At 36.2% G+C, this 20,622-nt stretch overlaps 1 protein-coding gene and 1 pseudogene across 1 annotated transcript; both read left to right on the top strand.

Moving 5' to 3' along the window:
- Positions 1-16,006: 16,006 nt before the first annotated feature.
- LOC100449473 (olfactory receptor 5AC1-like) overlaps positions 16,007-20,622 on the top strand; it is a 42,441-nt pseudogene continuing 37,825 nt past the window's right edge.
- Positions 19,535-20,458, top strand: LOC100448387 (olfactory receptor 5AC1). The gene has a single exon (XM_002813379.4). It carries the CDS (start codon positions 19,535-19,537, stop codon positions 20,456-20,458), a length of 924 nt encoding a protein of 307 aa, XP_002813425.4.

Here is a 20,622-nt window from a genome sequence, read left to right as displayed (position 1 = left end):
CAAATAACCTTGGCTGCATTCCATTGGTAAAGCAAGTCATTAAGCTCAGACTAAATTTAAGGGGAGGGGATTTAAACTTCCCCTGTTAATGGGGGAGTGAGAAGGCCACATTGCTAAGGAACATGTAAGATAGAACATATTGTTGCAGTCATATCTTGGAAAGTAAAATCTCTCATGCCTACTATTTTTAAAAATGAAGACCCAGTGAATTACTTTATGACAGTTTAACAAGGCTATTACTTTTTCTAGTAATTAGCAGTGATAGTGAGTTGAATAGGTATGAAACCACAGAGCCTAGGACAGGGCCTGGCATATGGCAGGTGCTTAAATAAATACAGGCTTGATAAAGGAAACACATAATCTTAGTTGTTTTAAATGTAATCTTAGTTGTTTTAAATGCATTGATGTAAGATTTATGCATATTATAACCTTAGAGTGGGTAGAGAATTTATTTATTTTCCAGACACATAAATATATGTCAGGCACTTGTGAAGAGTTACCCTGTGCACTGAGTACCAATTTGTCAGTCTGGTGAGACAGAACACCTAAATATACTATAAATTCCATGAAGCTAATTTGTTACTTGCAGATAGTTATAAAGGGACCACAGAAGGCTCGGATTCATGATGAGCCAGTCTCCCAAGTCTCAGGAAATCTTCCCAGACTGAGTGGAGTATTGTCTGTGCATGCCCTGCTTGCACCACAGCTGAGAGACCCTAGAAAGAAGCCTGCCCTGGTTTTATATACTGGGAGATTATATGAATTGCTGAGACAAAGCCTTGAAGGATGTCCTGTTTCTGGGAGGGACTGGAACAGAACCAGGTTGTTCCAGCAGGTTCCTCCTTATTTCAGGATGAGGCACACCCAGCATTTCTACAGTTATCCATGAGACCTACAAGCAAGGAAAGGGAGAGAACTAGGTTGTTTCAAAGCCACCTGGAGAACTATCTGGCAATATTTGTATCACGTTAAAATATTATCTCATTTAAGTTAACATAAACCAGGTGGGGTAGGTACTAATCTTTAGATTTTGAATTATTCTTTCTTCTTAATAAGAAAGTCTCACTCATATTTAAATATTACTTCAAGGTTTTTAAGTGGTGCTCATCTGAATGATTTTATCCTTTCAACAGCTTTGGAAAGATGGAAGGGAGGTAGTGTTTCCTTCCTTTACAAGGGAGGCAGCCTAGAGAAGTAGAAAAATACAAGATTTCAAATCTGAAGCCTTGTTATTTTACCTAAGTCTCCATTGAAGCTAAAAGAGACCACAACAGACTCCAGTAAAACTGCTAGTGCTAAAAGACAAACAAAAATGAGTGTTTGTTTCTAATTTAACTGGGGACTGCTTTAATTTCTTCCATGTAAAATGGGGATAATAATATGCACTCATCTGTATGTTGAGCTAATCAAGTGATTCAATGTATGTGAAAGTATTAATTCATTACAGAGTGTACTTTCAAATCAATGTATAAACACAAGTTTTTATGTTTATGAGCAAGTTAAGATCTGAGTTTCCCAAAGTTACATAACCAACAAATGTTCAAGCCAATGGGAGAATCACTGTCATAAACTGAATTGTCACATTTAGCCAATATGACCACTTTAGAAATATTTTCATTATTATCATCGTAACGTGAGAAACGTCAGGAGCTCCAATACTATTGAGAAGCTAAGATATTTTACATGCATAAATGTTGTTGAAAGTTAAATGTAAAACTGCAATAAATAGATTATAATAATTTTTAATAAAGAAATACATATATATTTTAAAAATAGCCTCAGGAGATGTAAAAAACATTTATCTGTAAAATTCTTCTATAGAAGAAAGGCTTCAAAAAGTAGCATTGCCTAAAATCAATGTTTTTGTGGTAAGGAATAATTTGACCATTAAGGATAGAAAAAAATTTCTACAAAGTATGAGAAACAGGAATCATAAATCAGATAAAATTTGAAGCAATTTGCAACTTAATTGCTTCACCTCTTTCAAAGAAGACTCCAGACCATAGTCTACTATATAATACACATGAAGAAATATTCGTTGGCTGAAGGATTAAGCAATTCCAAACAATCTTTCCTTAATACTATGTTAACATTTTGACTACATATAAGAAGGAAGTTGAGCTTTGGGGGACTTGGAGAAGCAGCTGTGAACTTCTGGCAAGGTCAAGGAAATCTAAACAATATTTAGACATTTGCTTTAAATTTCTATTTCTTCTTTTTATGATAAATTTTAAAACATTTTGCCATATTTTTTCTCTTTTCATTGTTGTGTTAAGTCATGCCAGCTAAAAAATGTAAAACACATTATAGAATTTTAAAGTTACCATTTAAACTCTGCAATGCCATAATTGATTCTGGCAAGGATCATCAAATGATGCTAAAAATCTTAGCTAAAAAATTGATGGGTCAAATGGTATTTCTGATTCTAGATCCTTGAGGAATCGCCACACTGTCTTCCACAATGGTTGAACTAGTTTACAGTCCCATCACCCGGGCACACGTATACCTATGTAACAAACCTGCATGTTATGCACACGTATTCCAGAACTTAAAGTAAAATAAAAAAAAGAGAAGGTTCTTGAGCTTTGCATTAAAGATGTCTAGTTGAACATATATTCACATATTTTGTCTGTTCTCTCAAGATAACAACAACAAAAAAGTGTAAACCTACAACAACAAGGAGACTGGGAGGAGAGAGGTGTGTGAGAGGGAGGAAAGAGAGAGAGAAAAAAATGATGGGGACCTGTATGTTCTCAAAGTGCCAAAGTATAATGTAATTAACTACTTGCTCTATGTAAGGGACAAACCATAACGCTATGGTAGGAAGATCTGGCTGTTACCGCAGTAAACCAGGGATCGGGTTTAGCCTCATTGTTAGTGAGACAGACAGACATTATGTGCTTCCTGATGCAAAGCACTGTGAAGGAATGGCATCTTCTACATAGTATATTGTTAAAAAATGTTTAATCAAGCCTTTGAATATGATTTTCACTGGGAAAAGAAAAATACAGGAATTAGGAAAACAAGTTAAAGAATGCATATATATTTTTTAATTTATTTATTATTATTATTATTATTATACTTTAGGTTTTATGGTACATGTGCGCAATGTGCAGGTAAGTTACATATGTATACATGTGCCATGCTGGTGCGCTGCACCCACTAACTCGTCATCTAGCATTAGGTATATCTCCCAATGCTATCCCTCCCCCCTCCCTCCACCCCACAACAGTCCCCGAAGTGTGATGTTCCCCTTCCTGTGTCCATGTGTTCTCATTGTTCAATTCCCTCCTATGAGTGAGAATATGCGGTGTTTGGTTTTTTGTTCTTGCGATAGTTTACTGAGAATGATGATTTCCAATTTCATCCATGTCCCTACAAAGGACATGAACTCATCATTTTTTATGGCTGCATAGTATTCCATGGTGTATATGTGCCACATTTTCTTAATCCAGTCTATCATTGTTGGACATTTGGGTTGGTTCCAAGTCTTTGCTATTGTAAATAATGCGGCAATAAACATACATGTGCATGTGTCTTTATAGCAGCATGATTTGTAGTCCTTTGGGTATATACCCAGTAATGAGATGGCTGGGTCAAATGGTGCTGGGTCGAATGGAATTTCTAGTTCTAGATCCCTGAGGAATCGCCACACTGACTTCCACAAGGGTTGAACTAGTTTACAGTCCCACCAACAGTGTAAAAGTGTTCCTATTTCTCCACATCCTCTCCAGCACCTGTTGTTTCCTGACTTTTTAATGATTGCCATTAAAGAATGCATATTAATCCAGAATGGGAAACATTTCACCAGTCAATTTTATAATTGGCCCAGTCTCTCCAAAATGTCATTTTCATTAAAAATAAAAAAAGGAAAGGAAGAGGAAAGAAATGAGACTGTTCTGGGTCAAAAGAGTCTTGATAGAGACAACAAATGCAATGTGATGCTGTAAAAGATAAGAAACAAATGGAGAAATTGGAATATATACTAGTTATAAGATAGTGTTGAGAGAATACTGTTAATTTTGTCAGATGTCAATATGGTACTATGGTTAGGAAGAAAAATGTCATTTTTGAAAAGATGCAGCCTGGAGTGTTTAGTTGTGAAATGTCACGATGTCTGTTATTTTTATTAAAATGTTAAATGTTTCTCTTTAAAACATGCTATACCTATAGTTTTTGTCCTTCTAGAAGATGTGCCTCATTTGCTTAACCTAAATCACTATTTTCTGGTCTCCATGACAACTCACAGATGGCTTGAGTTGGTTGTAAAAGTTATTTTGTGTACAGAGTTAAGTTGTTATTGTCAAGAATTTGGCAAATCAACAGCACATATCTCGATTTTCTCACTCAGAATACGATTCTCTTACAAAAGAGCATTGCTGCTTTCCTTGTGAATAATTAAAATAAATCACAGAAGTAACTGGCTGGGCACAGTAGCTCATGCCTCTAGTCCCAGCACTCTGGGAGGCCGAGACGGGGGGGGGATCACCAGAGGTCAGGAGTTCGAGACCAGGCTGGCCAACATGATGAAACGGTATCTCTACTAAAAGTACAAAAATTAGCCTTGAGTAGTGGCTTACATCTGTGGTCCTAGCTACTCAGGAGGCTGAGGCAGGGGAATTGCTTGAACCGAGTAAGCCGAGGTTACAGTTAGCTGAGATTGTGTCACTGCACTCCAGCCTGGGAGACAGAGTGAGACTCCAAGAAATGAAGTCACCACCATTTAATGATTCCTTACCTATCTATCAAGTACAGGGGTGAGGGCTTGACATTCATCCTGTCATTTGATTCTTGCACCAACTTTGTAAGTGCACATTATTAACTTTATTTCACAAGTGAGGAAACCAAGGTTTAGACATTTTAAGTTATTTGACCAAAGTCTCAGAAGCAAAGCCACCAAAACTGCCTTTTCCAAAGTCTGTGCTCTTAATCAGCTTTGCTATTTTTCCTTCCCCATGTCTATAAACAGACACTCCAATTTTAGTGAATATACCCACAGTGAACCTTGATGACGTTAAACATGGTTTTAATTGTTAAAGTAACTTTCTGATAAATTGCAATATCTGGCATGGAACATGAACATCCTTTTTTTTTAAAAAAAATTATGTTGGCTTTTTTTTTTACACATTTGCTTTTCCAGATAAATTAGAATTTTCTAGACAAATTACCTCCCTATGATTTTGTATAAAATTATATGAAATTTATGTTTATTTGTGAAAGTTAAGTTTTAATAGATTGAGCTTTCCTATTCAGCCAAAATTATGGAATTTTATACATTATGCCACTTACATATGGGAAAATGCTCAACATCACTAATTATCAGGGAAATGCAAATCAAAACCACAATGCGATATCACCTCACTCCTGCAAGAATAAAAAAAAATAAATTAATGTTGGCCTGGATGTGGTGAAAACAGAACACTTTTACACTGTTGATGGGAATGCAAACTAATGCAAACACTATGGAAAACAGCGTGGAAATTCCTTAAAAAATTAAAAGTAGGCCACGCGCGGTGGCTCATGCCTGTAATCCCAGAACTTTTGGAGGTCGAGTGGGGTGGATCATGAGGTCAAGAGATCGAGACCATCCTGGGCAACATGGTGAAACCCCGTCTCTACTAAAAATACAAAAAATTAGCCGGGTGTGGGCACACCTGTAGTCCCAGCTACTTGGGAAGCTGAGGCAGTGTCAACCCAGGAGGCAGAGCTTGCAGAGAGCCGAGATGGTGCCACTACACTCCAGCCTGGGTGACAGAGCAAGACTCCGTCTCAAAAAAAAAAAAAAAAAAGAAAAAATTAAAAGTAGATCTGCCATTTGATCCAGCAATCCCACTACTAGGTATCTACCCAAAGGAAAAGAAGCCATTATATGAAAAAGATACTTGCACACACATGTTTATAGTAGCACAATTTGCAGTTGCAAAAATGTGGAACCAGCCCAAATGCCCATCAATCAACAAGTGGATAAAGAAAATGTGAGATAGATAGATAGATATAACGGAATACTACTCAGCCATAAGAAAGAATGAAAGAATGGCATTTGCAGCAACCTGGATGGAATTGCAGACTATTATTCTAGGTGAAGTAACTCAGGAATGGAAAACCAAACATTGTATGTTCTCACTCATATGAGGGAGCTAAGCTATGAGGACACAAAGGCATAAGAACGATTCATTGGACTTTGGGGACTCGGGGGAAAGTGTTGGTGGTGGCGAGGGATAAAAGACTACACATTGGGTACAGGTTACACATTACACTGCTTGTGTGATGGGTGCACCAATATCTCAGAAATCACCACTAAAGAACTTATTCATGTAACCAAACAACAACTGTTCCCCAAAACCAATGGAAATAAAAAAATTTAAAAATTAAAAATCCCAATCATTCTATGTATTTTTACTGTTGTCAGAACTGTGTTTTTCACTAACCCTAAAACTTTTCCTTAAATTTTCCATTATTGTGCCTTAATTTTGAGTTAACAAAGCAGAAGCTTTGAGAAAACGAGTTTCAGGCCTGCACAGACTTGGGAAGTGAAGATTTTAGCTACAGTTATACAGAATTGGTGACTAGTTAACAGAAATAAAAATATGTCAAGTTGTAACACATGCTGGCTGGCCTTGTCATTAAACCTTAAGAGTTGTAAATCTAATACTTGTAAATATTCCCTTGAATGGTTGTATACTTAGGCCTACTGTTTTATAAGTAGGTAGTTCCTGCTTTAGATCAAGAAGGCAGGGATTTGAATACATAAAACATATTTTATGTCCAGAATTATGCAAAGTTTGTCATTAAAGACATGCACTGATGATGCAGACATATTTTTTCACCCTGTGTTTCCACAGGATCTCGTTTAGTTTCCTTTTCATTTACTTTCCAGGTTTATAAAACTCATGGATACACTTTTAGCTTGAGGCTTTTTCTGCATTGCCTTACCTATGTTTATGTTAGTCATTGTCTATTAATTTGGTTAATCCTTTCTCCCCATTTAATTTGCTATTTAAATAAAATTTATAATTTACTATTTAACTTATCATTTAAATTGAATCCAGATATTCAAAACACTGGCCATTCTTTCTACTATGATGTTTTTGTAATGTTTTATTCCACCTTCCCTGTGTTAGTCCCATTTGTAATACCAAGAAAATCAGATCATTTTTTGTTCTAGAAAGATAAAAAAAAAATTCCTGAAAGAGTAAGAAAATACACTTTTGAACCCGAAACAAAGTCTCATTTTCTAAGATTTTGGCATAAAATATACCGCGTACCTTTTGCTCTTGAAACACTTCATTGTTAATATATTCAATTTTAAGGTACTTATGAGTGGCAGGCTATGGGACTAGTTAGTTGTTGTCTAGAATCTCCTCTATAACCCTCAAGAAATAATGTATATTTTTAAAAAATCTTACCATTTTTTCAGTGTACAATATACAATTTCTTACATTGATCAATTTATTAACTCATTATTGATTTTGTGATTTTCACTGCTTTTATACAAATTTTTTCTTTTATGATCATTGTAGTTTCTTATACCCAAGTCCTGTTTGCCTTACTGAAAAAGAATTCTGAGAAGGGCAGAAGCAAAAGCTTCCTCATGTGCAGTGCTCACCTGCTCTCTGTCTGTTTGTTCTATAGCACTGTCTTCTTCACGTATGGGTGCCCTGGGTCTGGCCCAGATTAACAGTGGAATAAAATGTATTTTCCATTCTACATGATTATAATTGCTCTGCAAACTCCTTTATTTACAGTATGAAAAACAAAGAAGTTTTAGGTACACTGAGAACAATGAATGATAAAGAAATATTTTTGGAGAACACTTTCATAATTCTTTCCATTTCCTCTCTGTTAAAATAAATCGTAATAATTGTTTTGTGTTTTACACATAGTAGGCACACAATATGTTATTAAGTGAATGAATAAAACAATTTAGACTAAATATTCTTGTCTTAGTTATAAATTATTCTGATCATTAAAATAGTTAATGAGCATTTAAGGACAGACACCACTTACTCATTTTTGTTGTTGTTTCAAGTACATACTCAAGGATGAAGTTCAAACTGAAATTATAATACCACATTACTGTTTTTGTAAGATGAAGGAAACACAAGAGTTCATTCATCTTACAAAGACTCAGTAACATCTTTCTAACATGAATGAAATACGTGAAATACAGACATACATGTTTTAAAACTTACTTGCAGTTATTTAAAGGAAGACCCCACCTATATAATTTAAAAAGTGTTCAAAGTATTCATGCACTTCTAAATAATTCTTGAGCAAGGCATTTTTCAAACTTTCTCTTTAGTAGATATTTATAATGATATATCAGAATGCAAATAAAAATAATACTGTTAGGCCAAATATGACAACATATATCCTCTTAAAACATTTAAAGCTAAGATTTCCATTTGGTTTAAAAGCAATTTTGAAAAGTAACATGTTTCATTGCCTCCACTGAAAGATATGTAAATATAACAACAAAAATACTAAAAGTAATTCAAATTTCTGCAATATAGTTAGAAAATTTCTGAGTTCTTCTAAAACTTTTACTTTTTAATTTATTGAGTAGTCCTACTGAGCACTTCATTCCTGACACCCATATCCTATCTGAATAGTGTTTTCTGGCATTGACACCTGCCTGAACCAGCAGGTGTGCTTGATCAACTGTCAGTTAAATATATTAAGCTAATTTTTTTTCTTACCTACATTGTATAAATATTCTATCTGGCCCTTTCATGAGTAGGCAAACTTTGACCTCCTTACTTTTATTACTTAGACTCTTAAGAATACTCAAGAGAGTATTCTCTTGAGAAAATACTCAAGAAAGATTTTTCCATATGCATAATACATTGCTTTTACCCTGGCTTTAAAAAAAAAGTGAAGAAATGGCAGTTTGTTGAATAATATAACCCAAAGCCCCAAATGAGGCACACTGGCTTTAGGAATAGTTTGTTAGGGTTCAGTTTTTTCAGAACCCGGTTCCTCTCATTGCATCTGAGCTGTGCCTTCTGCTGTGTGGACTCCATTTTAAGCAGGTGTACCCTGTGGCTGCAGAATCTCTGCAGGAGTTCCTGTCACCATCTCTCTACAGTCAACCCCAGCAACAAAGTGTTCTAATTTTATATGTAATATGCCATACAGGCTGATTAGTCTTGCCTACATAGGGGTCATATGTCAATATATAACCTTTCTCTCTCATCATTACACCTATATTATTTCAAGAAAAATCCCCACTGATTTGGGTTGAGACCTAGAGACCAGAGTACTATATTCTACATGCTTTCCTCAGCTAGATTCACATAGGGCAGGACTGACATCCTCAACTCACCCAGAGGAAAACAGCCACAGGCAGCTCTATAGTCAATGGGGACAATAGTTTTGCAAATATTAAACAATGGAAATTAATTTCTTATTTTAACATTTTTTTTCATAGTTTCTGAGGTGGGAAAAATCTAGTACTTGACCTTTTAACAAGATAGCCTGAAGAGCAGACTTTTAAATTATTTATGTCCGAGTCCTGAATCATGTCCCTTAAAGAGGCAGTTCATTGGCTGAGCAGAAATCCCAAATCACAGAGCTGTACTGATCGGTTAGTTAATTAGGGCACTCCCAGGTGAGAAATGTTGAAGACTGGCAGACACTAACTTCCATTGTTTATCCAAGTCTGTTGGCACAATCTGTGGTTTGACTTTTAGAGGTGTTAGTGCAATTCTCTCACAATCTCCCAGCTCCACTTTAGAATGCCTGCACCTTAGTTACCTCAGTTTCTTTCATACAAACTTAATTACCTCTGAAGCATGAATTCCCCTTTGCCAGGTAACCTAACATATTCACAGGTTCTGGGAATTAGGATGTGTACATCTGTGGCAGGAGCATAATTTCGTCCATCAAAGGTAGACTTGGAAAAGAGTGTGTTTTGTCCAGATTCCAATTTATGGCACTAGAAATCATTTCTGGCTCTGCTCCTTCCTTACCTGGCTATCTCAAAGTAAACTTGGTTTGCAAAGTATGTAGGCAGCAGACCCTTGAAGGTTAAGCTTTAGGGGCTGGTCCCCATCACCATCTTGCATGGCCAGGACCTGCAAATTCCTGCAGTGACAGAAAGAAGCCAAGAGACTCACTCATGCAAGAGGTGAGTTGGGACACGTAGGTGGAGGACATAACAGAGACCCTGAGGGGTGACCACATCAATGAGACCCAAGTCAGAATCAGAACAGTGTTGGAGGGTAGCTGGTACCCTACCCATACTAGTTGACCAGATCAATAGTTCCAACAGGCACTGACTTTGGCTGTAAAAGCTGGCACCATGCCAAGCCCAGAAGAGTCACATGGTATTAGTAGGACAAAGACCTTCACTTTACTCCCAACAGATTACATGCCTTTCCCTGCTCCATATTCTCATATTCATCTCAGAGGTTTACATGAAAAAATTAAAATTAGTCAAATTAATTTTCTGTCATTTAGAGCATGACAGCTCTTGCTATATCTATTCCACGAACTGCTTAACAAAATCATTGATTAGAATCACAGACTCAGGTCATCTCCAGGCTGAGGTCATGACCCATGAGAGAATGGATGGGAAGTAATAGGATAAGGGACAATCGACTAACCCCTCTTCTTAAACTCTGGAATTTTGGAGGTTGTTTTCACTGAGAAAAGCCCAAGTCCAATAGTGATAACTCAGTTCATAAGTGATGGCCTGGGGCATGCTGTACAGACTAGGAGTGGGAGGACATATTCAGAGTCCCTAGCTGAGTCAGAAAGAGAACCTGCAGCTTGTCACACAGGAGCCAAGGCCAACATGAGAGATCCTGGCAGATTGGGAAGGGACATCACATGAATCGTGCAAGAATCAGCTCATCCACCTGTTTCCACACCAGCTAGGCAACTGAGGCAGAGATGGAACTACAACTTGAAAGTGAACATGAGCATATGAGAGAGGAGAAAGAGAAGAAAGGATTGAGGAGACAGCCTACACTTTCTGACAACGTTACAAAGATTACTGCTCAGCCTCCAGTGGGTCCACCCTATGCTCATACCTACACAAGGGAGGCCCTGCTGAACATGTAGCTGGAATTCCTGAGACAGGGATGCATTATACTGTGGATGGAGGGAGTTTCCTAGTAGGAGAAAAGACTTTCATCCAGTAACCAATTTTACTTAGCCAAACTACAACAGAACATAGTAGAAAATTCAATTCAGGTCTTCTAGAAGCAAGATAAGCAAACTTAGCAAACTTGAGTCCATTCAAAAGACTCTTACTCTTACCCTAAAAAACAGTAAGAGTCTTTTGAATGGACTCATGTTTACTAAGGCCAGAAAGTAATGGGGAGGAAGATGATGAAAAGTATTAATTTTCTTTTATCAGTTGCCTCTCTGAGTATAGAGCTGGTTCCACAGTTTGCATAAGGGTTCTATCTGTCTGGGAATATATTTTAAATTGTTGTAGAAGTAATGCAAAGAGAAAAAAAGGAATTCCTCTTCTGACTTCAAAAACAGGAATTTGTCTTGAAAGAATATTACATTATTTTACACAGCATTTTAGTATATTAAGAAATGGACTGGAAGTCTTAGAGATCAGAGTTCTATACTGTAAATATGGCTATGTCTCCTAGGCTAAGGCTGGCTTCTTCATGGTACAAGGAGAATACCAAGTAAGAGAACTAACTAAAGAGCTTCTGCACAGCAAAAGAAACTACTTTCAGAGTGAACAGGCAACCTGCAAAATCGGAGAAAATTTTCTCAACCTACTCATCTGACAAAGGGCTAATATCCAGAATCTACAACAAACTCAAACAAATTTACAAGAAAAAAACAAACAACCCCATCAAAAAGTGGGCAAAGGACATGAACAGACACTTCTCAAAAGAAGACATTTATGCAGCCAAAAAACACATGAAAAAATGCTCACCATCACTGGCCATCAGAGAAATGCAAATCAAAACCAAAATGAGATACCATCTCACACCAGTTAGAATGGCGATCATTAAAAAGTCAGGAAACAACAGGTGCTGGAGAGGATGTGGAGAAACAGGAATACTTTTACACTGTTGGTGGGACTGTAAACTATTTCAGCCATTGTGGGAGTCAGTGTGGCGATTCCTCAAGGATCTAGAACTAGAAATACCATTTGACTCAGCCATCCCATTACTGGGTATATACCCAAAGGACTATAAATCATGCTGCTATAAAGACACATGCACATGTATGTTTATTGTGGCACTATTCACAATAGCAAAGACTTGGAACCAACACAGATGTCCAACAGTGATAGACTGGATTAAGAAAATGTGGCACATATACACCATGGAATACTATGCAGCCATAAAAAATGATGAGTTCATGTCCTTTGTAGGGACATGGATGAAATTGGAAATCATCATTCTCAGTAAACTATCACAAGGAGAAAAAACCAAACACCGCATGTTCTCGCTCATAGGTGGGAATTGAACAATGAGAACACATGGACACAGGAAGGGGAACATCACACTCTGGGGACTGTTGTGGGGTGGGGGGAGGGGGGAGGGATAACTTTAGGAGATATACCTAATGCTAAATGACCAGTTAATGGGTGCAGCACACCAGCATGGCACATGTATACATATGTAACTAACCTGCACATTGTGCACATGTACCCTAAAACTTAAAGTATAATAAGAATAAAATTAAAAAAAATGAGCCCATATTTTCTCACTTAGTGGTGAGGGGAGAAGAGTAAGTAGATAGAGAGCAAAGGGAAGCAGTCAGGTAACTGTATCCCAATTTTGTTCTTACAAGCTACAATTTGGAGTTCCAGAGGTTTGTAGATAGTTTTAATAGAGCCTGAGGGAGGGAAGACTTTTAGCCAGAGTCTTGTTTTAGAGTGTAGAAAGGAACCAGTCTTTCCTGCATAATGCTGGAGCATGGCCTGCAGCATGGCCAGGCAGAGGGTGGCCTAGAAGTTTTCCCCTCTCTGTGGGTTGTGATGGGACCAGGAGCCCCAGAGTATCACTGAAGGGAGCACTCAGGCTGTATGTGACCTTCTATTTGGGTGATATATGAAATTCCTTGAATTGATAGGTAATTTAATTTGCTCTTATGTAGCTCTCACTGAACTCAGGTATTTATTTCTTATGCAACTCCACACTGCTCTAAAACTGAATTTTAAATGAAAAAACCCTAGTTTTGTGCTTTCACTATTTACAAAACAAAATTCAGCACTATATAACATTTCCTCCATACCCTTGAGCAATATCTTTGGAGATGATTTTCAAGTTACTATAGTGCTGCAGAGCAGGAAGCCTTTGACTTGGAAGCCATGAACAAACCATAAAAATCCACAAAGAATGAAATGTACCCATTTATAGAGGGAGACTCATGGACGTTTTCATTTGCAAAATGTTAGAGGCAACCTTTGCAACTCAAGAGGGCTGTTGTGTAAATATACTTTTTTTCTTTCAGATTCTGTGACTTAACACTTTTCAAATAGTCTAGTTCTTGAAAGTGGTTAAAGCATCTCAGATAAAATCAGGTCATAGGTTTCCCTGGCATTTAAAGGATTTGCAAATTCCTGTGGTCTTTTTTAGAACAAGCAGCTCTATCTAAAAATAGACCATCAAAGGCTTCTACGTTAGTCTGTTCTCACACTGCTATAAAGAACTACCTGAGACTGAGTAATTTATGAAGAAAAGGCATTTAATCACCTCACAGTTCTGCAGGCTTAACAGAAAGCATGACTGGGAGGCCTCAGGAAACTTACAATCATGATGGAAGGGAAGCAAGCACCTCCTTCACTGGTGGCAGGAGAGGGAGAAAGCAAAGGGGGAAGCGCTACACACTTTTAAACAACCAGATCTCGTGAGAACTCATTCACTATCATGACAGCAGCAAGGGGGAATTCGGCCCCCATGATTCAGTCACCTCCCACCAGGCCTCTCCTGCAACACGTGGGGATTACAATTTGACATGAAATTTGTGTGGCGACACAGAGCCAAACCATATCAGCTTCCCATGAGAACTATGAGGTCTGTCAGTTTCAGTTACTTGAAAAGTTTTTTATCTGAGAGAGACATCTGTCATTTTTGTTGCAATATCAGCGGTTACTGCTGCTCTCAGAGACTCAAAGTTGGCAATGATGTTGATTCCCATAATATCCTATTTATTTTTTCATTCCAGTCTAGACAACCACACACTTAGCCATATTGTAGTGCCTATTGCTATTGTTCTGCCAGATGTGTTATGCTTAATAGAACACTTTAATACCATATTTGGTGTGAGATATGTGGTTACTGATGTGAAAATGTATTATTTTCAATACAGATCATGAATAAGGATCAGAAGCATTTTACATTCACCTGAGATGTCAACAGTGTACATTGACAGTGTTGCCCCAGGGTTATGCTAACTCTTCTACTCTGTGTCTAAAGGAAACTTTGTTTGCTGGACATTTTGCAGAACAGCAGTCTAGCCCATTGTGTTGCTGATATCATGTGAATTGGACCTGGAGGGTACTCTGGATAAGTGACCTTGTAAATTGCATGTGCTCCAGGAAATGACAGATAAAACCAAGAAAAACTGTATATTGGGAGCATGTAATTATTACATGTGACAAAAATAACATATTTTAAAGAAGTTATTGGTACCTAGACAAAGAACAGTCACAGCTGGATTTGATGGAGAGAAGAGGATGTCACCTGGAGATCCTAGCTTTTGTTGAGATGGAGACTAGATGGGAGTTGGGTTTGACTCCCTTGGGGAGAGGCTGAGAGTGTCTTATGTGTGGAGAGAGGTTGAAACAGGCACATGATGATCAGAGTAGAAGAAACTTAGCTAATCACCAAGTCCACTTTTTTTCTTTCTACACACACAGTCTCCCTGTTCAGTTAACTGTGGTCATATGATTAAGTTTAGAATTGGTAGTGGCATACATCACCTACATTTCTGGCTAATAAGCACCTCATATCTTGAACCCTCTGTAAACATTCTTTCTCCAGCTTAACCCAGATGAGAACACAAACATTTCAGGAAGACCTGTGTGGAAAATGCTTGAGTGACAAGATGAAGGATTCTAAAACTCTGAATCACCAAATGGAGTAGAATAGTCTTTCAATCACGATCATGTGCTTGATACTTTGCATGAAGGAAAACTAAATTATTATGTCAATTCACTAAGAGAGTGGGGATTTTCTGTATATGCAGTTACTGTTACAGTAATTAGTGCACAGGTACAACGTCCAAAACCCCTCAACTCTGTATAAGTATTGGATTTCTTTTTCAGTATAGGGAAATGGATATTTAGGCTTAAGAATTTTAGTTGTTATCCTATGTGCAGTGAGAAGTTACTTATATGTTGTAAGTGGGAAGAATGTGTTCGTGTGTTGGTGGTGAAAAGACATTCTGGTGTTAGTGTGGAAAACAGATGGGATGATGGTGTTAGAAGATGCAGATAGTGTAGTTAGAAGGTTATTTAATACACTAAAGCAATAGAGGAATGTATCTTGGATTTTGAGGATAAAGGGGGAAATGAAAAGAAATAGTTGGATTTAAGAAATCTTTAAAAGATAAAATCTGGAAGACTTGACAATGGTTGAAACAATGGAGGTGAGGGTAAGTTTAGTGTCAAAGATATGTCCCTGGTTTATGGCTTGCATAAATGTTTGTGGGGTGACCCTATCCTCGGGACAGGGAACACTGAAAGATTACTGGGTTTGGGGGTAAAATAGGGGAAGATCTTAGTCTCAGCTTTGGACATATTAACTCTAAGGTAAATTTGGGATTTCCAGATGGAAATCAAGTTAATTAGGTAGTTGGGTTGTGGCACCATTAAGAGAAATAGGGGGAAGGGAAACAAGCTTATTATAAATTCTATTTAATGATATTTTATAAACATGCCCCAACAGGGAACCCTAGGGACACAATGTGTAGTTCCGATTGTTATAACTAGTTGTTTATGACTGACTTGGTGATTAGCTCACAATGCCCTGTAGAACAACTTTGACTCATCCCACTGGGAATCCTTTGGAAACATTGAGGGAATTTAATTTTTTTTTTAAAGAACGGATTTGAAAATAGAAGATAGAAATGCCATCTCCTTCCAGTTTGGAATTTTCAAGGAAAATTGATACACTACTAATACTGCTTCATCTCGGTACATTTTGTTTCTTCCAGACAAAGAGCATATTTTGTTTCCCAATGTTTCATAGGAACTGGGTGAGAGTGCAGAGATTTTCATAATTTTTATTATTTTAGCTTTGCAATTTGTCTGTAACATAAAATGTCTAAGTAAGAAATTAAAATCCTACACAAGATTTTTAAAAATAATTGACAACCAAAATATGAACAGACAGAAGTAAATACCCTTTTGAACATGTATATTTCAGTTAGAATTTTTACAGTGGAGGTAACACAATTGTTGAGAAGTTTTTAAACAAACTTCGATTAGCAGAAAAATGAAAAATTTAAGTAATAATAAGAAAAATCCAACATAGAGCTTATTTTATAACACGAAAAGTTTTCTCAATTAAGATGTAAGCTATGAAACTAAAATATAACTTATTTGTAATTTTTCAGAATAGGAAATTCTGGCTTAAGGTTTATTTGACTGAGTATAATAAAAATTCTTTAATTCCATGGAATTGTGGGAATATGGGCTGAAGTCACTAGAGTTAACTTCAATAGACTCCTTGTGTCTCCTTATGTCTTCTATAACTTAAGAAAAATTCACAAACTTACTCATTCTTGGCTAAATTATACATTGCAGGAACTAAAACTAGAAATATCAATAATTCAGTTACTTGAGATTATAAGGAAAATTGAGCCAGTTTATTCTGGGCAAAGATCTTTTATAGTTCTTAATTATTAACATGTGCTTTTGGATCTGTTGTATATGCTAGGGCTCTCTGTGAGTGTATATTTAAAAATAAAAATCCTAAAACGAATTCATTCTTCATTTATTTTCAGTAAAGATAATATCACATCTTACAACTGTTATTTATGCTACTATTTGATTCTTAGAAAATTAGCCTTTATTTATATTTTTAAATTATACAAACCCAGTTTTTCAAATATTCCTCATAGTAAAAAAATTTATGTTCCCTAAGTATTATGAGGCATGACTATAGAATTATGAAAAAAAATTTTATATGTGAAAATGCCAGAACAATTTATTCATTTTTCTTCTCAAGGTAATCTAGAAGGTCTATATTCATGAGAAAACCTCCTTTTGAAGTTCTTTTAGAGACTATATATCAATCACACACATTCACAAAAATCTCTTTACTTCATGAAAACACTAAATGTTATATTCATAGCAGTGATAAAAAATAAAGTATAAAAGAATAAATTTAATAAGAACATTACAGAAATTACAAAAATTCTAAAATTTCTAAAAATTCTGTTACTCTATTTGAATCTCTATCTTATATAATTACAGATAACTTTGGAGTATTAAAAAATTCTATCTACTCTCAATGCGCAAAAGTTTTTTCCATTGATAATATTCAAAATACCACGCGAATTTGCCTGAATGTTATTTCTGCATTTAAGCAATACGTAGGTACAAAAACTTAGAGATTATAGACCCCTAATTTTACATTGAAATTTTCAGTGACAAAACATCTCCTTTAAAAGGCAACAAGGTTTTATTGCTCTTGATTCTTTTTTCCACTATGACATGTTAGAGACTGTTCTTTTATACATCCCTTCATATATATATGTAGACACATGTACATACATATGTTTACATAACTTTATGTTAAAGAGATAATAACATACATGCTGTTTTTCTTGTGGAACTCTTATTTTGATTTATCCCTCTTGCTCTCTCCTCCACTTCCCCTAATCCGGCATCTACTCCCGTATTACATAAACCAGTGCTACTAATTTAGTATCCATTATCCACATTTTTCTCCATGCAAAGAGAGATTTAAAAGTGCAATTCTTGTTTTACAATAATGAAATTATATTGTTTTCACTCATAGGTATCTTGCTCTTCTCATATCTACACATTGTGGTAATTCTCCATTCAATTGGTATTTTTATGCCTGAATTTTATTCCACAGTATGAATGTACTGTGATTTATCCAACCATTTCACTGTGGATGTGTCTGGTCTTTGCCACTGTGAACAATAATGCATTGGATATTTTTTGTATATTTATATTTGAGTAGTGGTACTTTTATTTCTAGGTGGTATACATTAAAAATGGTAAATCAAAGGGTATATATATGTTTTATAAAATTAATGAGAGTATATAAAATTGCTTTTCAAAAAGACTGTTGCAATAAATATTTCCATCAGTAATATATGAAAATATTACTTTTCTCACCTCAGTTAGTAGCGGGTATTTTATTCATTTTAATTTCTGCTAATCTGATACATGAAAATAAAGATGTGTGTGTGTGTGTCTGTGTGTGTGTATGTGTGTGTGTGTGTGTGTGTCTATGACATAGAAATTTGGGTATCTTTTCATTTCATTTTTTGGTCATTTTCATTTGTTAAATTTATTAACTTGCTTATTCATATCATTTACTCATTCTTCTTTCAGATACTTTGCCATTTGCTTATCTATTTTTAGTTTTTATTATAGACATACATCTGTATCTTTCATATCCATTATAAAATATGTTTTCTAATTTATTATATGCCTTTTGATTCTGATAGATACTCTTCTGCTATGCATTAAAATTATATAGGAGCTATGTATTTATTCTGGCTTTCTTTCTTTGAATAAGAATTTCTCAAATCTCTAAGTTACATTAAATTTCTTAGAAAATATTTGTGGTATGAGGTAGAGCCTAACATTATTTACTTCCAGAGAAATAGCCAACAGTGCCAGTATCATTCATTAAATCAGTCATTCTTTTCCTTCTGTATTGAAATATATTTGTTTTATGCCAAATTCCTCTATGTATTGAAATATATTTCTGACCTCTCTATCCTATTGTGCTGATCCTCTTGTCTATTCTTATCCCAATATCTTAATATTTTGATTATTATGGCTTTATATTATAGCTCAATAGCAGTTAAAGTACTCAACTATTCTTACTATTTAGTATTTTCTTGGGGAAAATGGCAATGTTTTTCTTTCATATGAACTTTAAGATAAGTATATGCAGTTGTAGAAAAAACCCTGTTAGATTGAAAAAGATTTGTACTAAGTTTACATGTCACTTTGGATAGATTATGATTTTAAAACTTTTTATAATGGATAATTTTGAATGTATATTATTATAGAGAAGTAAGCCAGGTGCGGTGACTTATGCCAGTAATCCTAGAACTTTGGGAAGCTGAAGTGAGAGGATTTTCGAGCCCAGGAGGCTGAGGCTGCAGTCAGCCATGATAGCAGCATTGCACTCCAGCCTGGGTGAGAGAGGAAGACTCTGTCTCAAAATAACGAAACAAAACAAAATAAAAGTGGACAAATAAGGGTAAAAATTTAAAACTAATAAAACAAGAAGCATCTCTTGGGAATCAGTCACACCTAAAATGTCATCATTGTTATGACTCTTTTGTGACTATATTCTCTCTTCTTTCGTTTTAGTGATTGGCCAGGTCACACATGGCAGAAGAAAATAAGACTCTGGTGACTCACTTTGTCCTCACAGGACTTACAGATCATCCAGGGCTGCAGGTGCCCCTGTTCCTGGTGTTCTTGGTCATCTACCTCATCACCCTGGTGGGCAACCTTGGCCTGATGGCTCTCATCTGGAAGGACCCCCACCTTCACACCCCCATGTACTTATTTCTTGGCAGTTTAGCCTTTGCAGATGCATGCACTTCACCCTCTGTGACTCCTAAGATGCTTATCAATTTTTTATCAAAGAATCATATGCCATCCCTGGCTGAGTGTGCCACCCAGTTTTACTTTTTTGGTTCCAATGCAACCACAGAATGCTTCCTGCTGGTAGCGATGGCCTATGACCGCTGTGTAGCCATATGCAATCCCTTGCTTTATCCAGTGGTGATGTCCAATAGCCTCTGTACTCAGTTTATAGGTATTTCATATTTTATTGGTTTTCTGCATTCAGCGATTCATGTGGGTTTGTTATTTAGATTAACTTTCTGCAGGTCCAATATTATACATTATTTCTACTGTGAAATTTTACAGCTGTTCAAAATTTCTTGCACCAATCCTACAGTTAATATACTTCTGATTTTCATCTTTTCAGCATTTATACAAGTCTTCACTTTTATGACACTGATCGTCTCTTACTCCTATATTATCTCTGCCATCCTGAAAAAGAAGTCTGAGAAGGGTAGAAGCAAAGCCTTTTCCACTTGCAGTGCCCATCTGCTCTCTGTCTCTTTGTTCTACGGCACTCTCTTCTTCATGTATGTGAGTCCTAGGTCTGGATCAGCTGCAGATCAGGCCAAAATGTATTCTTTATTTTACACAATAATAATTCCTTTACTAAATCCTTTTATTTACAGCCTAAGGAACAAAGAGGTTATAGATGCCCTGAGAAGAATCATGAAGAAATAAATAGTTGTCAGACAACATTCAAACCATTTCTTCTTTATATTCTGCTGAGAAAACCCCAAGCCCTGTAGATTAGGACTAGTGGTCAGGGTGGTCCCTGAGCTCTGTGTAAAGGATCTCAGCTTCATATTATGTTTACTTGGATATGGATCCAGTGAAAGTCTGGT

This window comes from Pongo abelii, chromosome 2 (genome assembly GCF_028885655.2).
Source record: "Pongo abelii isolate AG06213 chromosome 2, NHGRI_mPonAbe1-v2.0_pri, whole genome shotgun sequence".
NCBI classification, from domain to species: Eukaryota; Metazoa; Chordata; class Mammalia; order Primates; family Hominidae; genus Pongo; species Pongo abelii.
Note: the sequence above shows the minus strand (reverse complement) of the source record. Positions and strands in the feature narration are given on the sequence as shown.

What these genes read in the sequence shown, in the direction of transcription:
- LOC100448387 (XM_002813379.4), top strand. Translation starts at nt 19,535, where the DNA reads ATGGCAGAAGAAAATAAGACTCTGGTGACTCACTTTGTCCTCACAGGA.